At 36.0% G+C, this 24,740-nt stretch overlaps 1 protein-coding gene across 1 annotated transcript in view; it reads left to right on the plus strand.

The window, feature by feature from the left end:
- The first annotated feature begins 313 nt into the window (after nt 1–313).
- The window catches only part of LOC131682093 (uncharacterized), a 33,219-nt gene continuing 8,792 nt past the window's right edge, over nt 314–24,740 (plus strand). The window contains exons 1-3 of the mRNA XM_058963305.1: nt 314–643; nt 17,926–18,163; nt 18,233–18,366. Of these exons, the coding sequence (XP_058819288.1) occupies nt 562–643; nt 17,926–18,163; nt 18,233–18,366 (454 nt within the window). The 5' untranslated portion in view covers nt 314–561. The remainder of the gene's footprint in view (nt 644–17,925; nt 18,164–18,232; nt 18,367–24,740) is intronic.

Raw genomic sequence — 24,740 nt, forward strand, 5'->3', positions numbered from 1 at the left:
ATAAAATCCTCCAAAAAAAAAATCCGTATCGTAATGAAATCAGATCGTAAGCCCCCACATTCCACTGCGTTCCTCGACCGGTATCAGCACATTCATGAGCCGGTCGAATAAAAATGCAAGCTTGAGAAAATAGCTAGGGTCCAGCCAGAGGCTAGAGCCCTTTTGTTGACGATGCTCGATGATGTTTTACAGCGTATCTCACATCAACGGGCAACAATAACGCTGCCTACATGCAATGAAACAATGAAATTATACTTACACGCTTAGAACAATAATCCCCACTATAAATAGTTCAGCTCAGGATACGACCGGTTTCAGTTAATGGTTAGAAAAATTATCCGATGCACGACGGACTTACTCCCGACGAGGCGGGATTAGTTCCAGAACAGTAGGCAGAAAAAAAAATCGGATTTCCTTTTGACCAGCTAGCCTACTGGGATCGGGAATGTGCTGTGAAAAGTGAGAGTGAATGGGAAAATAGTTTCGAAAACCGATACAACACACGGCAGAGTGGAATTAGTACAAAATATAGGGCTCAGGCAGGCAGAACAAATTTTTGCAATGATGAGTCGAATTAGTTCATCGATTAGTTTTAGTGTAGTTATTCTAATAGCTGTGATCAAAGTAGCAGACAGTGTTTTGCGTAAGTGTTTCGTCTTATTCTAGTTTTGTTTTCCAGTTATCGCTTTTAGCACGCGCAAGTTCAAGATCAGGATAGTATTGTTCCATATGGGTTTGTTGCGTAATTTATGGCTTTTTCCTATAGTTTGAATGCACGTAATAACTACAGCGATGCATGGATGAACCAGTAGAGAGGTCGATTGTATACATCCCTTAGAATGCTAGTAATTTCGAGATTTGTATGAATACCTTTATTCATCCAATGGCACAGATAGGTGATCAGTGGGAAAAGGAGAAAGGAAAGGACGCGTATGCACTGTTCATGAAATAAAGAATGAAACATATAATTATTTTTCATTCAACGACAACGACTTCCATATTATTCGATCCAATGATTATAATATTGTTGCCATTAGGGATAAAACTACGGAAATTTTCTAATGCAAGAAGGGTTTTTATACGCACCTTGCCAAGTTGCCGAAACAAACAGTGTAGGCACTGTCGCGAACACAACATCATCCGTTGCCTAATACTTCGTTTGGTTTATTTGAAATTGCTCATTGTGTTAGCAAAATTAAGCCGTGAATCTTTTATATTTTCACAAGATGTAAACATAAAGAAGCTAACACTAGTTAAATTCCATTAAAAATTTAAAATATGCCTGCCGTTTTTCCTGGGCGTACTGCTTGCACGAAAGAAATCCGTTCATAAATTCTTGAAACAAATATCACGATTTCGTGAACGATTTACGAAAATCGTGACGAAGCTCCTGAAATTATGAATACTAAATCACGTATTCATGAAACTAATGGTGTTTTCAAAAGGCTAGTTCGTGCCAAAAATCTACATGGCGTTACATTCCAATGTTTGGTTTGGTTACAGTGGTTGTTCCCTGGACATTAGTTTTTTTTTATTCATTTCGTTTATTTGATAGGCACAAAAGCGTTAGCTTGGCGGTGCCAAATTCTTTTGTTTTTACATTTTGGATATCTTAAAACTAGGAGGTTACAATGTTGAAATATTTTTTTTGCAAAATAAAAAAAAAGTATACAGCTATCTTAAGACTAAAAATAAGATTCAATATACAAGAGTGGGCCAAAAGATTTTTTTATGAAAATTTTTAAAACAAGGGATTCAGTTTGATATACAAAAGAGGGAGTAAAAGTATTTTACAAAATATTTTACAGTTCTCTTAAAACAAACAATATAATTTAGTACACAAAAGGGGAAAGAAATATTTATGAGAAATTTTACAGCTATCTTAAAACTAGGAATACAAAATACAAATTTGATTTTTTTAACGAAGACTTATGCTTAGTCAAGATATTCAGAGGGGGCTTATTTCCACATCAGTGTAGCAGCAGTTGTATCAAGGACAGGGGAGAGAAGGTGTATATCATGACAGGAAAAGAAGAGCAAAATTTGCAACTTTCGCGCAAACGGGAGATCAGCGAAACAACTTTGCGCCTCAGTCTAAGTAAGTCCAAATACCCGGCGCAAACCCAGACAACGTGCCCGATGTCGTGATAGCCCTCGTCACAAGCGCACAGACTACTTCCCTCAAGCCCAATACGCCGCAAATGCGCATCCAAGGTGTAGTGGTTGGATATAAGTCGGGACATTACACGAATAAAATCCCGACCCAAATCCATCCCCCTGAACCAAGACTTCGTTGATGCCTTTGGGATAATCGAATGTAGCCATCGTCCAAGTTCACCATTGCTCCACGAGGTTTGCCAACTGTTGAGCGTCCTCTGACGACAAATACTAAAAAATTCGTTGAAGCAGATTGGTCTTTCGTATATGTCACCATTTAATGCGCCCACCTTTGCTAATGAGTCGGCCTTTTCATTGCCCGGGATAGAACAATGAGAGGGGACCCAAACAAAGGTAATCTGATAAGATTTTTCAGATAACGTACACAAGGACTCCTGTATCTTCCCCAGAAAATACGGTAATTGCTTTTTAGGCTTCACCGCACGAAGAGCATCGATAGAGCTGAGGCTGTCCGAAACGATGAAGTAGTGATCTGTGGGCAGAGTGTCGATGATCCCAAGGGTGTACTGAATTGCAGCTAACTCTGCGACGTAAACTGAAGCGGGATCATTGAGCTTGAATGAAGCGGTGATAGTATTGTTGAAGATACCGAAGCCAGTGGACCCATCGTGATTTGATCCGTCAGTGTAAAACATTTTGTCGCAGTTGACTTCTCGGAATTTATTATAAAATATATTGGGGATCACTTGCGGGCGTATATGGTCCGGGATTCCACGAATCTCTTCTTTCATGGATGTGTCGAAGAATACAGTTGAATCAGAAGTATCTAGGAAACGAACACGGTTGGGAGTATACGAAGAAGGATTAATGCTCTGCGCCATGTAGTCGAAGTACAAGGCCATAAATCGGGTTTGAGAATTAAGCTCGACGAGCCTCTCGAAGTTTTCAATCACCAACGGGTTCAGAATGTCGCATCGGATGAGCAATCGATATGAGAGTTCCCAAAATCGATTTTTTAGCGGAAGAACGCCCGCCAGCACTTCGAGACTCATCGTATGGGTCGAGTGCATGCAACCCAAGGCAATGCGCAAGCAACGATACTGGATTCTTTACGTGACGAATGAAAATTTTTTAAAGTCACCTAAATCAAAAACGAAACGAAACGATACTGGATTCTCTCCAGTTTGATGAAGTGTATGTTCGCAGCGGAGCGGAAACAGAAACACCCGTACTCCATCATGGATAATGTCGTTGTTTGGTATAACCTGATCAGGTCTCCTGGGTGGGCACCCCACAATGTTCCAGTTATTGTCCGGAGGAAATTGATCCTTTGTTGGCATTTTCTGTTTTAATGTGACATCCCCAGGTACCTTTAGAGTCGAACCAGACCTCGAGATATTTGAATGTTGAAACCTGAGCAATAGTTTGACCCATTAATTGAAGCTGTAGTTGCGTTGGTTCACGCTTTCTTCAAAATACGACTAGCTCAGTTTTCTCCGTAGAGAACTCGATACCCAGCTGGAGAGCCCAAGCAGACAAATTGTCCAAGGTATTTTGTAATGGTCCTTGCAAGTCGGCAGCTTTGGGCCCTGTAACAGAGACCACGCCGTCGTCTGCAAGTTGCCTTAGCGTGCATGAATTGGCAAGACAATCGTCAATGTCATTCACGTAGAAATTGTAGAGCAGGGGACTTAGACATGAGCCCTGGGGAAGACCCATGTAGCTAAATCGCGATGTTGTTAAATCGCCATGCGAAAAGTGCATGTGCTTTTCAGACAACAGGTTTAGCAAAAAGTTATTTAAAATTGGTGAAAGACCATGCTGGTGCAGCTTCTCTGACAGAATATTGATAGAAACTGAGTCAAAAGCCCCCTTAATATCCAAGAAGACTGATGCCATCTGCTCTTTGTTAGCATAGGCCATTTGGATTTCTGTAGAAAGCAACGCAAGGCAATCGTTCGTCCTAATGCCTTTGCGGAAGCCAAATTGTGTATCTGACAGTAAGCCATTTGCTTCAACCCAATTGTCGAGGCGAAACAAGATCATTTTCTCGAACAACTTCCGAATACAGGACAGCATTGCAATCGGTCGATACGAGTTGTGGTCGGAGGCTGGTTTTTCTGGTTTTTGGATGCCGATGACCTTCACTTGCCTCCAGTCATGAGGGACAATGTTACCCTCAAGAAACTTGTTAAATAAGTTCAACAAGCGCCTTTTTGCAGTGTAAGGCAGATTCTTCAACAAGTTGAATTTGATTCTGTCTAACCCTGGGGCGATATTGTTGCATGACAAGAAAGCAAGTGAGAACTCTACCATCGAAAACGGTGTTTCGTTCGCGTAATCGCGAGGAGACGCGGCGCGGTACGTTTTCTGTACCGGCACAGAGTCCGGACAGATCTTCTTGGCGAAAGCGAATATCCAACGGTTTGAATATTCCACGTTTTCGTTGGTACTGTTTCGGTTACGCATACGTCGAGCCGTACCCAAAAGAGTGCTAAGCGCTGTTTCTCTCGTTAACCCGTCGACGAACCAGCGCCTTTAACTTCGTTTTTTGGTTTTTATTAGACTCTTCATTCGCTTTTCTAACGTTGCGTACTGTTGATAGCTAGCGGGTAACCCGTCTTCCCGGAAGACCTTATATGCAATGGACTTCTCCGCGTACAGCTCTGAACACTCTTTGTCCCACCACGGGGTGGGAGTTCGTCCATGGGTATTCGCGCTGGGTACTGGTTTAGTCTGAGCTTGATTCGCGCTGTCGAGAATCAAGCCAGCCAAAAACCTGTACTCTTCCTCCGGAGGAAGCTCTTGAGTGGATTCGATTTTAACGGATATCGCGGTCGCGTAACTCTTCCGATCAATGTTCCGTGTGAGGTCATACGAGACATTGATTGTTTCTGATGGTCTTGAACCGTCAGCAATTGAAATCACGATAGGCAAATGATCGCTACCGTGGGGATCGGGGATCACCTTCCACATGCAATCTAACTGTAGCGATGTCGAGCAAAGCGATAAATCCAACGTGCTTGCGCGTGCTGGTGGTGTAGGAATCCGCGTCATTTCTCCCGTGTTTAAGATGGTCATGTTGAAATTGTCGCAAAGATCTTGGATTAATGTTGATCTATTATCATCATGAAGACAACCGCATACCGTACCGTGCGAGTTAGTCTCCCAGAAGTAGCCGCGGTGCCGGTAAGGATTCCGTGATATTACAAAGCGTTCGGTGCCCTACCGAGGCTCTAGGAGGAATGTAGATGGAAGCAATGCAAACTTGACAAGCGACAATTTCAATGCCTGGTGTCGAAGGGAGGTTAATTCGGTTGAAAGAATAGCACTTTTTGATCCCCAAAAGTACTCCTCCATAAGGGGTGTTCTCGATCCAGACGAATTATATTAAAGTCGTGGAAGTTGAGATTTATATCGGAAGTTAACCAAGTTTCACATAATGCGAAAGCATCACATTTTAAACTATTTAGTAAAAATTTAAAGGAATCGATTTTCGGGAGGATACTTCTGCTGTTCCACTGTAGAACAGTGATCTAATCGGTGACCTCGTTCGATGACTTAGCCATCGAAGGATACGATCGCTGCAAGGAGGGGCCATTTAGTAGTCAACTGCTTCAAAAATGTTTGCTCTATAGGGAGAAAACGTATCAGAAGGCTTTTAAGAGGATCAGTAACATTGAAAGTTGTAAAAATTAAGTCCACGATGTCAGAAAATTTCATTAGTCCGTTATTGGACTGAGTATCTGTTTGAAAAAAGGGGACACTTGGGATTTTTGGTGTCCCTGGAAGTGGTTGGTACTCCTTGTTAGAATTAAAAAGTTCTGGAGCAAATTGCTTCGGCTTTAGTGCATCACTTCCGTTGGATTTATTGATTGTAGTTGGCGCACTCTGAGTGGACGACACCTCGGCACCCTTACGAGGCTATCTATGGGAGGCTAGATTTCTCCTCTTCCTGGATTCCCCTGGGTTAACAAAAGATGTTCCATCTTGTGGGTCGTCAGATTCCTGCTCAACGCCAGCCAAAAGAAGGGACAGATGGCGACGCATTCTTAAGAGTTTCTGCATAAGAGCGCTTCGAGCTTCCCTTAAGGGAGCGCTTAATTTTATCCCCGCGCTGTTTGTACGCGGGTCATGATTTAAGATCATGCGGAAGGCCCCCGCAGTTAATATACTTTTCAGTTTCTCTACCGCAAGAGTCATCCTCATGCTCTCCCTCGCATTTGCCGCACCTTTTCTTATTGCCACAATAGGTGGCTGTGTGGCCCAGTTGCTTGCAATTGCTGCAGTTCATTACCCACGGTACAAACAGGCGAACAGGTAGACGAACCTTATCCAGGAGGACATAGTCGGGGAGGGAAGACCCGGAGAAAGTCACCCGAAGCGAGTCTGACAATGAATAAGTTGTCTTATTATTCTCAGTTTTTGCTGAATACAATTGCTTGCATTCCAGAATCTTCACATGTTGAAGTGAGGGGTCCTTAAAGCAACCAACTCCGTACTTCAACACGTCTTCACACTTCAAACCCGGTTCGGCGACGACCCCGTCGATCTCCACTGCCATACAAGGTACATACGCTTTAAATTGCTTTGTAAAACGCTCGCTTCGAGCAATCTGGTTTACCTGGTCGAGGTCATTCACTAATATGCGTATTTTATTAGCTCTAACACGTGTTATCTGAGCTACGGCCGGGTAGTTAGCAGTCAGCTCCCGTGAGATCTCTCAAATATTATGCGATTTCGTGATGGGCCGGAAATAGACCACCCAGGGTCCATTGGTACTGGCTGGGTATGTTTTTATGCGAGGAGGACTGGGGGAATCAGGGGAGGGAGTAATTTCGGGTTTATCCGGTAAATCCATGGGAATATCATTCCCATCCAATGTTACTTCGCCCTCGGCCATTTAGGCACGAGGATAGCACGTGGTGTAACCGAGAAATTAAACTTATATTCAGGGGAAAGGGATCGGGTGAAAGGGAAATGAAAAAAAAAGATACTTAGCTTATATAGCGGCTTGTCCGGTTATTTCACTATTCACTTCACCAACCTAGGCACCGGCGAACAAAGACTGCCTCAAACAATGGTTAACCTTCACAATGTATATATATATATATATATATATATATATATATATATATATATATATATATATATATATATATATATATATATATATATATATATATATATATATATATATATATATATATATATATATATATATATATATATATATATATATAGATATATATATATATATATATATATATATATATATATATATATATATATATATATATATATATATATATATATATATATATATATATATATATATATATATATATATATATATATATATATATATATATATATACAGGGTGTTTGGTTCATGGTTAAGAATCTCTCGATGGGTGATAGACTGTCAATTTTGGAGAAAAAAATTGTTCTACACATACCCTCAAATCTCAACCGTTACAGAGTTATTGAATTTTTTGTGTAAAAAACTTATTTGTCTGAAAATACCTCTAACTTTAAAAGTATACTTTGTATTTTAAATGTTTTAGTTCCATTCGAAAGGTGAGAAAATTTCCTATTGAATGGTGTTCTCATATCTTTTAGTTAATTAGTTTTAATTACCTTTTAGCTGTAAAGTAATTAAAAGTTAGTGTTTTTGAGGAGGTTTTTGCTAATTTTCTCGAAATAATGAAGTATGATTATAGCAATATCCATTATCCAAAAGTTGGGTTTTAGGACGATTCATAATTCGTTCTTGGACGTCATATTCCTATCTCTTCTCGTTTCTTTGTAATTTCATTACTATACTTTTCCTGTAACCGACTTGCAAGTGCTTAAAAGACTCTAATCTAAAAAATATGCTTTATATCGTTATTTACAAGATTTCATTGGAAAGCTGAGAAAATGTCCTATCAGTGTATGTACAAATACCTTTTAGTTAAGTGTACCAAATGATTCTTTACTAACGAAATATCTAAAAATTTGTGTTTTTTGGAGAATTTTTTAATTATTCTAATTATTAATCAACAAAATTTATCGTTACTCTTGTTCATTTGATGCCCCTTAATGTTCTCTATAACTTTTGATTTGACACTTTGTCTATATCTCTTTTCATTTTGCTGCTATTTAATAGTTAACACAGCATGACCTCGCCGCAAATGTAGTTGGTTCGAAATCGTTATTTTTGCATATGAAACGATGTGATAAAAACGAGTTTGCGTCGAAACCAAAAGAGATAATTGGATGGAATCAAAGAAAGAACTGTAGAACTTGCTGAAATGCGTTATTTTCATGATAATAATGGTGATGTTTATTATTTACAATTTTAAGAAAATTAACGAAAATGCTAATGATAGCACTAACTTTAAACTAATTTACTTTTAAAAGAATACTAAATTCACTTAACTGAAAGGTATTAATACATTTTTCTCTGTAAAATTTTCCTGGCTTTCGAATAAAAAGAAAAACAATACAATAAGTGCAATACTTTTTCAATTAGAGCTGGTATTAGTGAAAATGAGATAAAAATATCCAAGTTAAATAACCCAATCTCATGAAAATAAGAAAAGGTAGGTGTATCATGTCAAAGAACGAATTATGCAGCTCTTCAAGACTAACAATCCGGTTATTAAAATGATGAGGTTAACTATTAGGATTTTCAAGAAATGAACGAAAAATCGATTAAAAATGTTTAATTTTCAATAAATTACTTTGAAAAGGCTACTTAAACTCATTAGCTGAAACATGTGATGGCATCACTCAATGCGAAATTTTCTCACCTTCCCAGTGGACCTAAAATATTTGAAATACAAAGTATACTTTTTGAGTTAGAGGTATTTTAAGACAAATAAGTTATTAACTCAAAAAGTTCAATAACTCTGTAACGGTTGAGATTTGATGGTATGTGTAGAACAATTTTTTTCACCAAATATGACAGTCTATCACCCCCCGAGAGATTCTTAACCATGAACCAAACACCCTGTATATATATATATATATATATATATATATATATATATATATATATATATATATATATATATATATATATATATATATATATATATATATATATATAGGGTAAGGTGGGGCAAATCCGACCTAGTAAATGGATTTGGCTGTAAAATGCTCATTTTACATCGGATCAAGTCGTTTTATATACCAAATTAAAGGTTAGACTTCTGGGCAACTTCCTGTATATAGCATTTTATTCGTATTTTTGGAAAATTTGGAGATACAAGCGTTTTACGAAAAAGCTCATTTTTGCTGTTTTCAAAAATGGTGGGGTAAACCCGACCGCCTATGTTTTTGGTTGATTTAATACAGCTATTATCCAAATTTTATGGGTGTTCAATGATAAATCTATGAATGTTACGTTATTCAATTGTAACATGAAGAAAATGGAATTCAATGTCGATCTTGAAATGTCAAAATCACCAGTAGTAGCACGTAAAAATATTCCCATCTGCAGCGGAGCAATTGCTCGGCGAATACTATATTCATCACGTTTTTGTGTTTTTCGTTTATAATTATGAACCATTGTACAATAAAATAATAAATAATAATAATAAAAATATTTTTCAAATTGATAAATAAACATTTTCTTAGCAAAAAACGGTCGGATTTACCCCACTATTCAGAGGTCGGATTTGCCCCACCGCGCCATTTTTCATTATGGCGCGATTAAAAAAAAATATGAAAAAAGTTGGACTAAATTCATCTATGCACTTTGTAGGACTTAAATCAATGAATTTAAATCCACTTACATTTTTTATGCTATCACTTAAACAATCAGAAATATCTTGAAGGCAATGATGCACGAAAATCAAATCAAAAGTTGAAAAAACACACTTATTGTCGTTTGATCATCTCAATGTAGGCTAACAAAATGCTGTCATGCCACCATTATGATTATTTTCGATGCTCTACACGACAACATTGTTATTAGTTCTGGTAGTGCTTCCGATTTTCGATAACAGATGGGGGTCGGGTTTACCCAACGGTCGGATTTGCCCCACCTTACCCTATATATTAGAGTGGGACATGGTTATATGAAAAAAATAAAATTTGGCTCCGAGTAACTTTTTGGGTCCCATTTAGCTCCCAGAACAACTCTGCAAATTTTTAGCTCGATTGGTGAAACTATATTTTTGCGCCCACGGTTTAAAGTTTACATGGGATTTCGCATGGGAAAATTGTCTTTTGCAAATTAATTCTTCCAAGAGTCGCCCATTAGCTCCTAAAAATAAACTGATGTCTGATTTTTATAGGAAATTTGTCAAGGAAACAAAGTCTAGAAGACTGCAAAACGATTTGATGCTTGTGGAAAAAGTTATTAAGCAAAAACTGATTGATGCCCTGAAGATTGATGAAAATTTCACTTTTCATAGCATCACTGCTTCTGACGGTTTTATTATATACAAAATTTTTAACTTTCTCTTATTATGTACAAAAGAAGCCTTAATTTATTTCTCAAAACCTTGCGAAGTGGCCAAATAGTATAGATAAACGATTTAGATACATTAAGAGAGGATTAAAACAAAATTGCGTATAATTGGACAGCCAACAGCAGTGGTGCTAGAAAAAATGAATATTTTATCAATCATCAGAGCATCAATCGGTTTCTGCTTAATAACTTTTTTCTCAAGCATCAGATCATTTCGCGGTTTTCGAGACTTTTTTTCTTTGTTAAATTTCCTATACAAACCACATAACGATTTATTTTTAGGGAGTAATGAGCGACTCTTGGAGGAATTATTTTGTAAAAGTTAACTTTCCCATACAAAATCCCATGTAAACTTTAAAGAGTGGGCGCAAAAATATAGTTTTACCGATCGAGCTAAGAATTTACACAGTTGTTCTAGGACCCAAATGGTACCTAAAAAGTTGCTCGGAGCTGGAATGTATTTTTTGTCCCACCCTAATATATATATATATATATATATATATATATATATATATATATATATATATATATATATATATATATATATATATATATATATATATATATATATATATATATATATATATATATATATATATATATATATATATATATATATATATATATATATATATATATATATATATATATATTGATTTACTCTATTCACAGCACTAGAGAACTTCGACCGAGAGCTCAGACGATTCTGTCACATTAGTTTTTGTAGTGATTCTTGTTCATAATTTGGAGATGCACTGGTTTGTATAATGTAAATCAATCAAAACAACCGACAGTCAAACGATGTTCATGATTTCTGGAGCTTTCTCGCGATTTTCAGATCACGTTACCGTGATCTTCTATTCACGAGTTTATTATCGCTTTTTCCGACAGATTAGCCTGATTAATGTTCATGATTTCAGGACTTTATTCACGATTTTAATGATTTATATTCACGTTATCGTGATATTTTATTCTTGAGCTCACTTTCGGATTTGACACGTGGAGTAATGTGACTCTTGTTCAGTTTTATCATGATATTCGTAATTTCTTTTCGTGTTATTGTGGTATACTATTTGTTAATTACTATCGGATTTTTTACTCGGAGTAACATAACAATATGAACTGGATCATAAAAATGTAACTGATACGCGGTATCTTGTTTTATCTCCAATTACTAAGACTTTTGCCAGAGCTTCCTCGAGCTGGTATATTACACAGCCTCTCAGGAGACAAATTTAGACATTTACAAGTAATTTAATCTGCATATAGTTTTGGGAGCAGTCCCCACATGGAAATAATTGGAGTCACGCTCTTGAGTCAACTGAGCATAATGATTTGTGGTCGTGAGTGGCGTAGCTTTTTTTTAGTATTTCTGTAAAAGAGCATTTTTAAGGGAACGCTTCACATTTCTATGGCTCTACTTGATAATAATTCGATTGAAAAAATCGAATGCGTATTACTTTTACTAAACTTCCGTAGAATTCTGTAGAAGTTATGAAAATTCCGTAGATTTCACGAGTTGATTCGAAGAAAAGACAGAAATCCGTAGATCAGGGTTGGCCACCCTGATTGCGATCAAGGTGGCTGTCACATACTGATCAGATGAATTCGAAACGTTATACCCAACTTATCATGCGTGGTCTAATGGTGTACCTGATTACTATTCCTTGATTGGACATTCTTTAACTTTTGAGCTATGAGAAGAGAACTTCGAAAAAATCAACGACAATACGGTCTGAGAACAGGCATTGTTCACGTATGCTACCTTCAACTCATCACTGAACACAATTTTTTTTTTTGGTTGGGCAAAGGGCAAATCGGCCCTACTGTAGCGTTCCGCCTTGGCCACAGCACTCTTCCAACTCACACAACGTCATGCATCTATGAAGGTCAGATAACCACATGTTTGGGCTGCCAGGTTACTGCTATATTATGCAACTGATATTAACCCATTCATGCCCATGTTGTTTGTGGACAACAACGTTTTTAAACAGCTATAACTTTTGATTGAGGCAGGATTTGCTTCCAAAAACAAGTAAGGCTAATAAATGTGACTTTTGGCTTTCATTTGAGTATTAACAGTTACAAGGATCAGCTCTAGAACTGAAGTTATTGCAATTAGTCTGATTGAACTCCGATGGAGCAGTGCTGCCAGGGACCGTTTACGTTGACGACGGAAAATGAATTTTTCATATATCTTCGTTATGTTGCAATATTAATGAAAACTGATAAAACTTATCAATTTAGACTGTTTTGGCTACGTTTTCCATGCAGTTGGACTATTGTAAGTAATCTAGGAAAATTGTAGTGAGCATTGAAAGGTAAAAATTGAGCTGCTTCTAGCACTGCAAGGAAAGCACCTAACTTTATTAAAAAAGGTTTTTCGTGTTTCTTGACCCCACCGTTTCAAAGGAAAAATAGTTTTGAAACCCTACATGCACTAGAAAAAAGTTGGGCATGAAAGGGTTAACAGAGACGCCACGCAATATCTTTTAGTTCTATCCTTAGCCCTGTTAATTTTACCAATAGCTATTATAATATATATCTTTTTGTAAATCTTAGATTGAAACACGAATCTTCCATGTGATATGCTGCTTTATCATTTTAATCGCTAGCAACTCTACTTTATGGTTTCCGGAATTTTGCATTTTTTGGAAATCCTGCGCATTGATTGTTGGCCTACTTGGCTCAAATTTCGAAGAATCTTAGAGTGACATGGAGAACCATGCACATACATCTATTCACATCTGCTCAGTGAGAGTTAGTTCAATAGTGCCCAGTGGCCCCGAGTGGTTGGAAGACGGCTCGGTCGATAGCGGTTTTAATGTGCCCGGATAAGCTGAAGGTAATCGTAGAGCGTTTTCTCCAAAAGAATGACCCAATGACGTGGTCGCTGAGCTTCTGACAGAAAGCTCCCGGTGCGGATGGAATCCCCAATGTGGAATTGAAAAATGCAATCCTGGAATTACTGGACTCGTTCAGGACGGTGATGAAAAATTTCCTATAACGAGGATACTTCCCAGACAGATGAAACATCCAGAAGCTGCTGCTGCTGTTCAAACCTGGAAAACTGCCTGGCGACTGAGAGTTAACTAAGGAAGGGCTGCTGGATTTTTTACCGCTTAACAGGCTGACAGGATTACCGGGTACAAAATGTAACTGCACATAACTGTGGCAGCATAGTTTGCATAAAGCAGAATGGCACAATTGCACCACTACACCATGGGCCACAAATCGATTTTTTTGGTCGAAAATCCAGAACTTATAAACCGTTAGTACTAGACTTTCAGTGTCTTTGGAACAAATTCTCTACAATAAGTGCTCTTTATTTTAGGGAAAACAAAATTAGGGTGGCCCTCTCGATTTTTGAAATAAAAAAATTATCTCCTGAATGAAAAAAGATAGGAGAATATGACCTTCCAAAGAAATGTAGAGAACTCAATTTTGAGTAACTTTTCTGAAGACGTCAAAACTCTATCTTCAACTATTTTTGTTTTACAGCGATTTCCCTTGTTCCGTTTAGGGTGGCTCTTAAAAATTCTGTTTTTTTAATATATCTTCTTTGAAGTTGATTTCTCGTAAATGTCGACATCAGACAAAAGTTAGCTCTCACAAATGCGCACATTTCTTCTTCAGAGGCCAACTCATTAACTTTTATATAAACAGAGTTATTGACGATTTTATGCTCAAAATTCGACATTTTCTAAGCTAAATAACCCCGAAGGTGGCAAAAAGTGGCAATCAATGTTATTACCATCTGATAGTACTTTAAAAACACTACAAAATAAGGGGAACATGGTTTGTCTCCTAGCGACTATTCATGTGAAATGTTTGCTTATAAACTACCTCTGTTACATGAGCCAAAAATCGACTTTTTGTTGAAAATCCAGTTCTTATATCCCGTAAGTGCTAGACATTCAGTGTCTTCAAAAGAATTTCTTCACAATAAGTGCGCTTCATTTCGGTGTAAAAAACAGGGTGGTTTTCTTGCTTTTTGGAATGAAAATAATTTCTCCTGAATAATAACAATAGAAGTATAAAGACCTACTGAAAATTAAAAAAAAACCATGTTTAAGTAATATCGTCAGAGGCATTTATTTTACGGCATTTTCCATTATTTGGTTTAGCTTGACCTTTAAAAAAATAGTGTTTCAGTAAAATACTTTTGAAGTCAATTTTCCAAAAAATTTGAAATTTCGTTCTGATAAGGATATTTTTTCTTTGGAGACCAACTTATTAGTTTAAAAAACTAATATGGGATCATCCATAAATGACGTAGCATTATATGGGGGAGGGGAGTATTGTATTTTGCGATGATGTGTGACTACAGAGGGGTAGGGGGTCACGTCGTGCTGCGTAGCTTTTTTAAAGGGGACTAACTAACATCGTTTTTCATTTTTATATTTTTCGTGGACAAGGGGGGGGGGGGAGAATTACCGCCAAGCTACGTAATTACCAGGGGGTATTTAGAGGTTTGTGACGAAATGCTACGATGGGGGAGGGGGGTGTTAGAAATCACTAAAAAATGCTACGTCATTTATGGATCGTCCCAATAATGATTTTCTTAGCGTTAAATTTTTTTCTGCGCGTTTCAACAATTTCTACTCTGAAAAATTATAATACCTTTTAATGCATAGAAAACTGCCCATTTTGAATAAAAGTAGAATAACCCACTTAATGGGTAAAGAGCTTGTACGTCAACCTGGTTACGTTTTACCTATTGTTTCTTGTGGAAAACTTACAACGAAATACGTAAAAAATACCCATTGAAAATCTTCCCAGATTGAAAAATACTGAAAATTTATATTATACAACACCAGTTTTACATTATTTCCCTCGGTGAAAAGTTTAAGAATCCTGATAGAATCTCTATCCTAAAAGCCTAAAATCAACATAAAAACTGTCACTTGACAGAATCCCTGAATCTTCCAGAGCAGTCGAAATTGTTGAATTATCGCATATTTGCACCATCTTTAGTAGTCTAAACTTCCGTTTTTAATATGTAGGTTATCTCGCTTGAAGTAATTCACAGAGCACCCATTATTAGCATCAATAAATCAATCGATATAACCTCATCGAGTTATTAGGAAATGGATTAGAAGTACTCATTGTTAGAAGCAGGAAAGTACCCACAATTGACAGCTCGAATCACTTCCGAAAATACGAAATTTATATTGACATCATTGATAAAGTTTTTTTGCCGCGTATGGAAAATAACTCCGAAGTAGGAGGCTGTCAATCTATCCGTTTGATAATAGTAAAAAATACTAATAATGAAAGCTGAACAGCTTGTCCCCCAACGTACATTCACGTGGAATTTTTTTTTGTTACTTTCCAAAGACAAAAACTGTATTTTGGGAAACTATTAGAGCAAATTACAGTGAGCTGAAACAGAGGAGGTAATATAATTAATAAAAGACAAATAAATCATTAATGCTAAACAAAGGGTGCTTCCTTTACGGTAAATCTGAGCCAGGGCCGGCGGAAAGCGTGGGAAGTATGGGTAGTACTACCCACTCGAAAATAACCGAGTGGGTAATTACCCACTCGAAATTTTGAACCATTTCAAAAAATTTAGATGTGCAACGCAAGTATCTCGCACTACACATATTTGAAAACATCGATGTATAACAATTCCAATTGCATAAACGAACATGACTTAATGTGAATGTAATGTAAGAGTGTGCATTGCGAAAAGGGAAAAAATCATTACTAAAGGACCCCTCATCCTATGATTTCTACCCACTCGGGCGTAAAAAGTTTCGCCGCCCCTGACCTGAGCTTTCAATATATTGTAATACGTTGATAATAATTTCTTTTTTGCCATGCGAATAAAACGTATGCCATGCAAATACTACAAACATTCATTTTATAAACCGTTGTCCGAAAACCACATGTTTTATGTACAATTTCACTCCACGAAACAAGTTTAGGATAACATGTTTCGAGAGTACCATTAAATTTGATTTGCATCGGAGATCCGGATATGTGTATATAAGAACAGCGACTATGATTAATATATATTTTAAGTACGAATTTAGATGAATTCCGCATACATTCTCTATAACGGAGGGAGTTTATAAGCAAACATTTCACATGAACATTCGCTAGAAGACAAACCATGTACCCCTTATTTTGTAGTGTTTTTGAAGTACTATTAGTTGGTCATAACATTGATTGCTGCTTTTTGCCACCTTCGGAGTTATTTAGCTTAGAAAATGTCGAATTTTGAGCATAAAATCGTCAATAACTCTGTTTATATAAAAGTTAATGTTGGCCTCTGAAGAAGAAATGTGCGCATTTGTAAGAGCTAACTTTTGTCTGATGTCGAAATTTACGAGAAATCAACTTCAAAGAAGTTATATTAAAAAAACTGAATTTTTAAGAGCCACCCTAAACGGAACAAGGGAAATCGCTGTAAAACAAAAATCGTTGAAGATTGAGTTTCGACGTCTTCAGCAAAGTTACTCAAAATTGAGTTCTCTACATTTCTTTGGAAGGTCATATTTTCCTATCTTTTTTCATTCAGGAGATAATTTTTTTATTTCAAAAATCGAGAGGGCCACCCTAATTTTGTTTTCCCTAAAATAAAGAGCACTTATTGTAGAGAATTTGTTCCAAAGACACTGGAAGTCTAGTACTAACGGTTTATAAGTTCTGAATTTTCGACCAAAAAAATCGATTTGTGGCCCATGGTGCACTAGGTGAATTGAATCAGTATTCTTCGTGGTAGGCACATTTAAAAATTGTACCGTAATTTACAAATTCAAAACCGTCACTGATCATAATGGGCACTATGAAAAGTGGGTAATATGATATAGGCTGCTAGGTTGTTATAGGCTTATTACTCAAGTGCAGACACGGGGCACTGAGTATCCGCGTATGTATGCAGAGGTCAACAGACGCAAAATACTTAAGAGTGGTTGTCTGGCGTTTGGCAAAAGTAAATTGATGGCGATGATGAAGGAGGATCAGAAACCAAAACAACAATTAAATGCAATGCGTGTAATAAACGATAATAGAATAGTCATTCTATTTTCTGTGTGTCATTCAGTCGGTTGCTATTTATGCGCTACATAAGAATTTGCAGACCTCAGTTTTTTTCTACCAATTCATGGAAAAATGTTTTGATAATCACTTGAACAAAATTGGCTCTTCTTTGAACAATGTTTTTTGATTCGTCCATATAGCGATTGCGGTATCCGTTAAAAATAGAATTTTCCATATGATGTATTCAATAACTTGATGCACTAAATATGAATGATCGGTAAAAGCGTGAGATCTTTGTCGTTCCCATTTACTTATTGACTTATAACTATATTTTAATTATTCTCTTCCAACAGCCAGTAACATTAAGGTTTGCTCGCGCGGTGAACCAAAAATGGAACAGTGTATCATCGACTCGGTGGAGCACATCCGACCCAACCTGGCGAATGGGGACTTCGGTCCGGACTTTAAGGTACCCAAGCTGGAACCGCTTTACATCGAGCAAATGAAATTGCAACGGGGGCAGGATTTACAGGCGGTGTGCAGTAAGCTTAACGTTACCGGTTGCAGTTCGTTCAAGATTGAGCGAATTCAGTGAGTCGGTTGCAGGGTTCATACCGGTTAAGGCAGATTTTAGTAACTTTTTGCTTTGTACTCTTGCAGTGCCAAACCGAGCAATTTGTCCTTTGACATTGGGCTGTCGATGCCGAAACTCAACTTCACCGGGAAATATTCGCTGAAAATGAAAATATTGTTGCTCAATCTGCAAGGCAAAGGAAACCTCACTGGCACACTTTGTAAGTAAAATAGGGAATTGCTTAAAATAAGGTGATATTAAATCGGGAAGAGATTTGGCGAATGCATCTGATGATGGTGGTGGCGGTCTCACAGGCAGCGGCTGAATTCGAATTTTAAAAATCTCAAAGAAACGTTTGACGTCAGACTGATCAGTCTAAAGCTCTTTGTCTCCGCATAGCTAACCTTTGGGAATGAATTTTCAACCATTTCTCGTTACGCTATTGGAATATATCCTGTTGCAAGACTAAAAGTAAGAACTTTTTTCAAGATACATATACTTGAATGGTTCCTGTCACCTTTGATGGTAAGTGTAAGTCAAAAGACAGTTGAATACGCCATCTTCCTGAGACAAGTATACATCATTAGTATTTCTAATTGAACTGACATTAATTTCCTTCGATTTTGAAAGTAACTTAATTAATCTACTAACCTCGTTGAGACTTGAGGCATTTGTGCATCACTTCAGTCAGAAGATCGAAGGACATTTCTGTAATCTTTGCGAGCCGACTTAAATACCTCTGACCCGCATTTGCGTTCGCGATTCCGAGCTTTTCTACATAACTTTTTGAACTTAGTAAGCTCTGCGTTCCCCCAAGGGGTTCCTCTAGGGGACCATTCATAAATTACGTAACGCAAAAATTGCCCAAAATTGACTCCCCCCTCCCCCTATGTAACAAATTGTCACAAATTTTTCCATTTCCCCCTCCCCTGTTACGTAACAAATTCCAAGAAAAAAATTTTTTTCTTCGATGAAAACATGTTACGTAACGATCTAGTTAACACCCCCCTCCCCCCTATGTCACAACTTGTCACATCTTGTCGTACCCCCCCCCCCCTCCCCTAAAAGCGTTACGTAATTTATGAATGGTCCCTAGAAGCACGTATAACGCGAAGTGTGCAAGCCTCTTAGTATGATGCTACTATGAGTGAGTTTGTTCTATCTACGACCCCGTTTACTCAATCCTTTGAAAATAGTTATGAAACCTGCGTAGTGTCCCAGTTCGCAAAATTGAGATTACAATATGTGACGATATCTAGCGGGACGTTTAAATAATCAAAGACGATGCATGTACTTATGATAATGACGTCTCAATGTATGTACGTCGACGTACATCTCACATCTCGAGAAAAACGATTTTCAAAGTTTAAGATTAAATATCTTGAAACATATAATTGGTAGAAACAATTCATCGAAAACAATTTATGCTTCCTTCTATTCTGTAATAATCTCTCAAATATTATGAATATTAATGTGAGGTGGATGAGTGGGCAATCGGTCGTGATGCATTGTCCTCACGATTAGCATTCTGCTCTTCGTGGGTGCATAACGTAGTTTGTTTAATTGTAGTTCCGTGTGGTTTGAGTTATATAGTGAAGTAGGCGGGAATACCATACCACACCCGGGTGGTACGTGACGATAGGTCATGTAGCCTTACCTCCATATTGTCATGTTCGATATACACGAGAATTTGTCACTTTTAACCCATTATGTCCTAGCGTATGACATTTCATACGCAAAAACAACACATTTCTGGATCATACTTGTTATATAATAAAGGCGTTTTAAAACTTCTGGTCTTCTGTGAACGTTAATTAATACCCTATAATTTATAATGTGTATGCTCAATAATATTTTTTTTATAAAATTCCATAGTGTTTTCGAATGTCAAAGTTGGACGAAATTCAAACCAAAATATAAACAATACATATTATTAATTATCTCTTCTAAATCAACTAATTATTGTTTCGGATTGTGAACGAATGGCCATGAGAGGTGTGAAAGATGTGGCTCAGTGCGAAAAAATGGATTAAATTAGTGAAACAATTGCGAAAATTCTGCTGGTAGATCAAGGTATGAAATTTCATACGCTAGGCTGAACCGATAACTTTTTTCCTAAGGCAAAATTATTTCCTCTTTAGGACCAGGAGGGGACTTTCTCGGTGATTTTAACGTTGAATCAGTTCATTCAAGGCTAACAAATGCTTAATACGTAGCAAATCATACCTGGTTCCACCCAGAATATTTTTTATTTTTCCCACACTTAATTCGGCATAATATGAGGGCTGAAGAAATCTTTTATAAATTACCAACCGTTTTAACATAGCTGGGTTATAATGGGTTAACCACGTGTTTTAGGTTTTTGCAAATCAAATCTTTCGCCGTCGTATACCTATACGTTGCGTAGGCGATGATACTGAAGATGGCCGACTTACACAAGCCTAAGCTACATTGTCACCGCCAGAGAATAATCCAACTCACGAAGATTCAGTCGTATAGAAACAAAGTTGAAGTCAATAACTACATAGACCTTTAAATTTATAGCTTTTGCCTTTCACTGATTAAGGTAAATTCCTCGTTTCAATTAATGCAGATTAAAAGATTAAGAGAGTTTCCCAGTCGTTGACCAGTTGGTTGAAATCTGAAATTTTAAGATATAGTGTTGGCTCAATCCTAGATGAAATGTATATAGGTTTCACTCAAGGAAGTCACCTAGGACAATTGCTCTTTAGTGCATTCGATGCCGCTATGTTTGTAAAATTGCTCTATGGTTCCATCCTGATAACCTGCAAATATTTAGCTCTAAATGTTGGATCATTTAGCAAGAGAAAACTTAAATTTGGCGATAACAGCGCTCCTAGTGGCCGAATATGAAAGCTTTTTAAAGCATTTTGTTATTTGTAAACAGTCACGCGCAATCTATTTATTTTACAGTAATTCGTAACATAGTTCCGAGATCTTTATCATGCAGAAAGAGCAAAGAAAAATAGTGCAGTTACTCAAAAATGCATCAGCGTCAACTCAAGAGCTGGAAAAAATGCTGGTTCGAGTTTTTTATAAGTGTGAGGAAATTCTCATAACTTCTCGCAAAGTGCAATCCGAGTGTCGGAGTGGATTAATTGTTTGTCAACTGCAGTTAAAGGTCATCAGAAAAATCAAGGCCGATCCCAGCAGGGGAAACCGAGGAAATTTGAAACAGAGAAGAGTTGAAACAGGGCCTATTACTAGCGAAACAGTAACGTTAGGGATAAAACAATAATGCATTTGTTTTATTTGTATCGTGCTAACAAACCCTCCAATGAGTATTTACGGTAAACACACTCCAAAAATGAGCAAAAGTAAGTTTTCGTTATTTTCTTCAAATTGTCATAAATTATTATGTTAAGTGATGGTCGATCATGAAAATATCCTATTTTTTCAAGTTGTAGATTTTTTTTGTATTTCTGCAATTTTTACATTCTTCCTTTTTATCCATTTCCAATATTAACATATTTTTATTTTACCCATCTTTTCACGTTCTTCATTTTTGCATTGTGTTCCATTTTTATCACTTATTCCATTTAATTTGCAATTTTTCGACGGAATTCTTCTTTATTTTTCTATTGTCTCATATTTTAATACCCTGCGTTTTTATTTGTTTCATTAAATTTTAAAAATTTGTTTATTTTTTCTATACAGGGTGTTTGGTTCATGGTTAAGAATCTCTCGGGTGGTGATAGACTGCCATATTTGGAGAAAAAAAATGTTCTACACATACCATCAAATCTCAACCGTTACAGTGTTATTGAACTTTTTGTGTAAAAAACTTATTTGTCTTAAAATACCTCTAACTTTAAAAGTATACTTTGTATTTTAAATGTTTTAGTTCCATTCGAAAGGCGAGAAAATTTCGCATTGAGTGATGCCCTCATATGTTTCAGCTAATGAGTTTAAGTAGCCTTTTCAAAGTAATTTATTGAAAATTAAACAATTTTAAACGATTTTTCGTTCATCCTAATAGTTAACCTCATCATTTTAATAATTCAGATTGTTAGTCTTGATGAGCTGCTTAATTCGTTCTTTGACATGATACACTTACCTTTTCTTATTTTCACGATTTTTGGTTATTCCACTCGGATATTTTTATCTTATTTTCACTAGTAGCACCTCTAATTGAAAAATTATGGCACTTATTTTACTTTTTTTCTTTTTATTCGAAAACCAGGAAAATTCTACAGTGAAAAATGTATTAATACCTTTCAGTTAAGTGAATTTAGTATTCTTTTAAAAGTAAATTAGTTTAAAGTTAGTGCTATTATTAGCATTTTCGATAATTTTCTTAAAATAGTAAATAATAAACATCACCATTATTATCATGGAAATAATGCATCTAAGCAAGTTCTACAGTTCTTTCTTTGACTCCATTCAATTATCTCTTTTGGTTTCGACGCAAAATCGTTTCTATCACATCGTTTCATATGCAAAAATAACGATTTCGAACCCACTACATTTGTGGCGAGGTCACGCTGTGTTAACTATTAAATAGCAGCAAAATGAAAAGAGATATAGACAAAGTGTAAAATAAAAAGTTATAGAGAACATTAAGGGGCATCAAATGAATAATAGTAACGATAAATTTTGTTGATAAATAATTAGAATAATTAAAAAACCCTCCAAAAAACACAAATTTTGAGTTATTTCGTTAGTAAGAAATCATTTAGTACACTTAACTAAAAGATATTTGTGCATACACTGATAGGAAATTTTCTCAGCTTTCCAATTAAATCTTGTAAATAACGATATAAAGCATATTTTTTAGATTAGAGTCTTTTAAGCACTTGCAAATCGGTTACAGGAAAAGTATAGTAATGAAATTACAAAGAAATGAGAAGAGATAGAAATATGACGTCCAAGAACAAATTATGAATTGTCCTAAAACCCAACTTTTGGATAATGGATATTGCTATAATCATACTTCATTATTTCGAGAAAATTAGCAAAAACCTCCTCAAAAACACAAACTTTTAACTACTTTACAGCTAAAAGGTAATTAAAACTAATTACTTAAAAAATTTGAGAACACCATTGAATAGGAAATTTTCTCACCTTTCGAATGGAACTGAAATATTTAAAATACAAAGTATACTTTTAAAGTTAGAGGTATTTTAAGACAAATAAGTTTTTTACACAAAAAGTTCAATAACTCTGTAACGGTTGAGATTTGATGGTATGTGTAGAACAATTTTTTTCTCCAAATATGGCAGTCTATCACCCCCCGAGAGATTCTTAACCATGAACCAAACACCCTGTATATTCTTATCATACCCTTTTTGTATTTTCTTTTTTCTCCGCATTTTTTTGCATTTTGTTAAGAGATTTTTTTTTTCAAATTCGTTCCAATTTATCCTTTTATTTCATTACACTAGTTTACAAAATAAAAATCTGAACTTTAATATTCGAACACCATTTTATAATGTAAAATTTCGTGCTGAATCCGAAAATGAGGTCCAAAAAATTTACAGTAGAACAGTTTTCGAGTTACAGTAGAAACATAAATTTCACCTATAAAATTAAAAGTGCGTTCAGTAAAATCCAAATATCTTCGGTTGTAGTGCATCGATATGAAATATTATTATGTTGAATTAAAGGTAATTGAATGCACTTTCGATCGTTAGAACATTTTGTTTTAGTGCGACTACTGGTCTTGGCGTTATTTACGAATCTATTGAACTTTTTCTAGCAAAAATTTCGCACGAATTCATTAAATTTAATTTTTCTGGTGCATAAGCACATATTAATGGATCGTTTTACATTTTCTTTTCTTATGGATCGTTTTGTAAATATCCATGAACCATAATTTAACGTTCGATATACATCTTCTATGGACCAAGAAAAATAATTTAGCAAACATTTTCGTCGAATTTATGGAACTTTTTCTGACATTTTATTACTCCATTTTGTAATACCGTGGAACATTTTTGTCGATATTATGGAACATATCGACGTGTTTTAATGTACATGTCAGTTAATTTATGGCCCAAAATGTATCATTTTATGGAACATTTCCAATATTTTTATGGGGCATTGGTTCATTTAAATTGCTCTTTTATTACTATTTTAGTGCACTTTTGCGACCATTTTATGGTTCAATTTTACATAATCTATGGATCAAATCACCCTTTTTTATGGATCATGCTCACTGTTTTATGGATTTTCAGTTTTATTTTATGGAACATTAACAACTTTTTTATGGATCGTTTTACAATTCTTTATGGATTATTTTAAATATTTTATATGCAAAAGTACATTTTCCCGAAAAATATTGAATGATTTTAATGTGGGGTAATATTCAAACTTGTTTAGCAATAGAATTATTGCTTTCATGTAACTTTCAAATGGTTTACAATATCGCCTTGATGTCAAAGAGAAAGTTGCACGAAAGTTTACGGGCCTTTTGAAAAACCTATTATTGTTGATGGAGAAACGCGACTAACTTATGAAAAGGTCGTACTAAAACAAAATAATTGTGTTGTTAAAACAAAAGTTAAAATATCTCGAGAACTACTACATTTTAGAAAATTTTTGTTAAGAGCATTTCGATTTAAAATGGCGTTT

Source organism: Topomyia yanbarensis, chromosome 2 (genome assembly GCF_030247195.1).
Source record: "Topomyia yanbarensis strain Yona2022 chromosome 2, ASM3024719v1, whole genome shotgun sequence".
In the NCBI taxonomy this organism is placed as follows: Eukaryota; Metazoa; Arthropoda; class Insecta; order Diptera; family Culicidae; genus Topomyia; species Topomyia yanbarensis.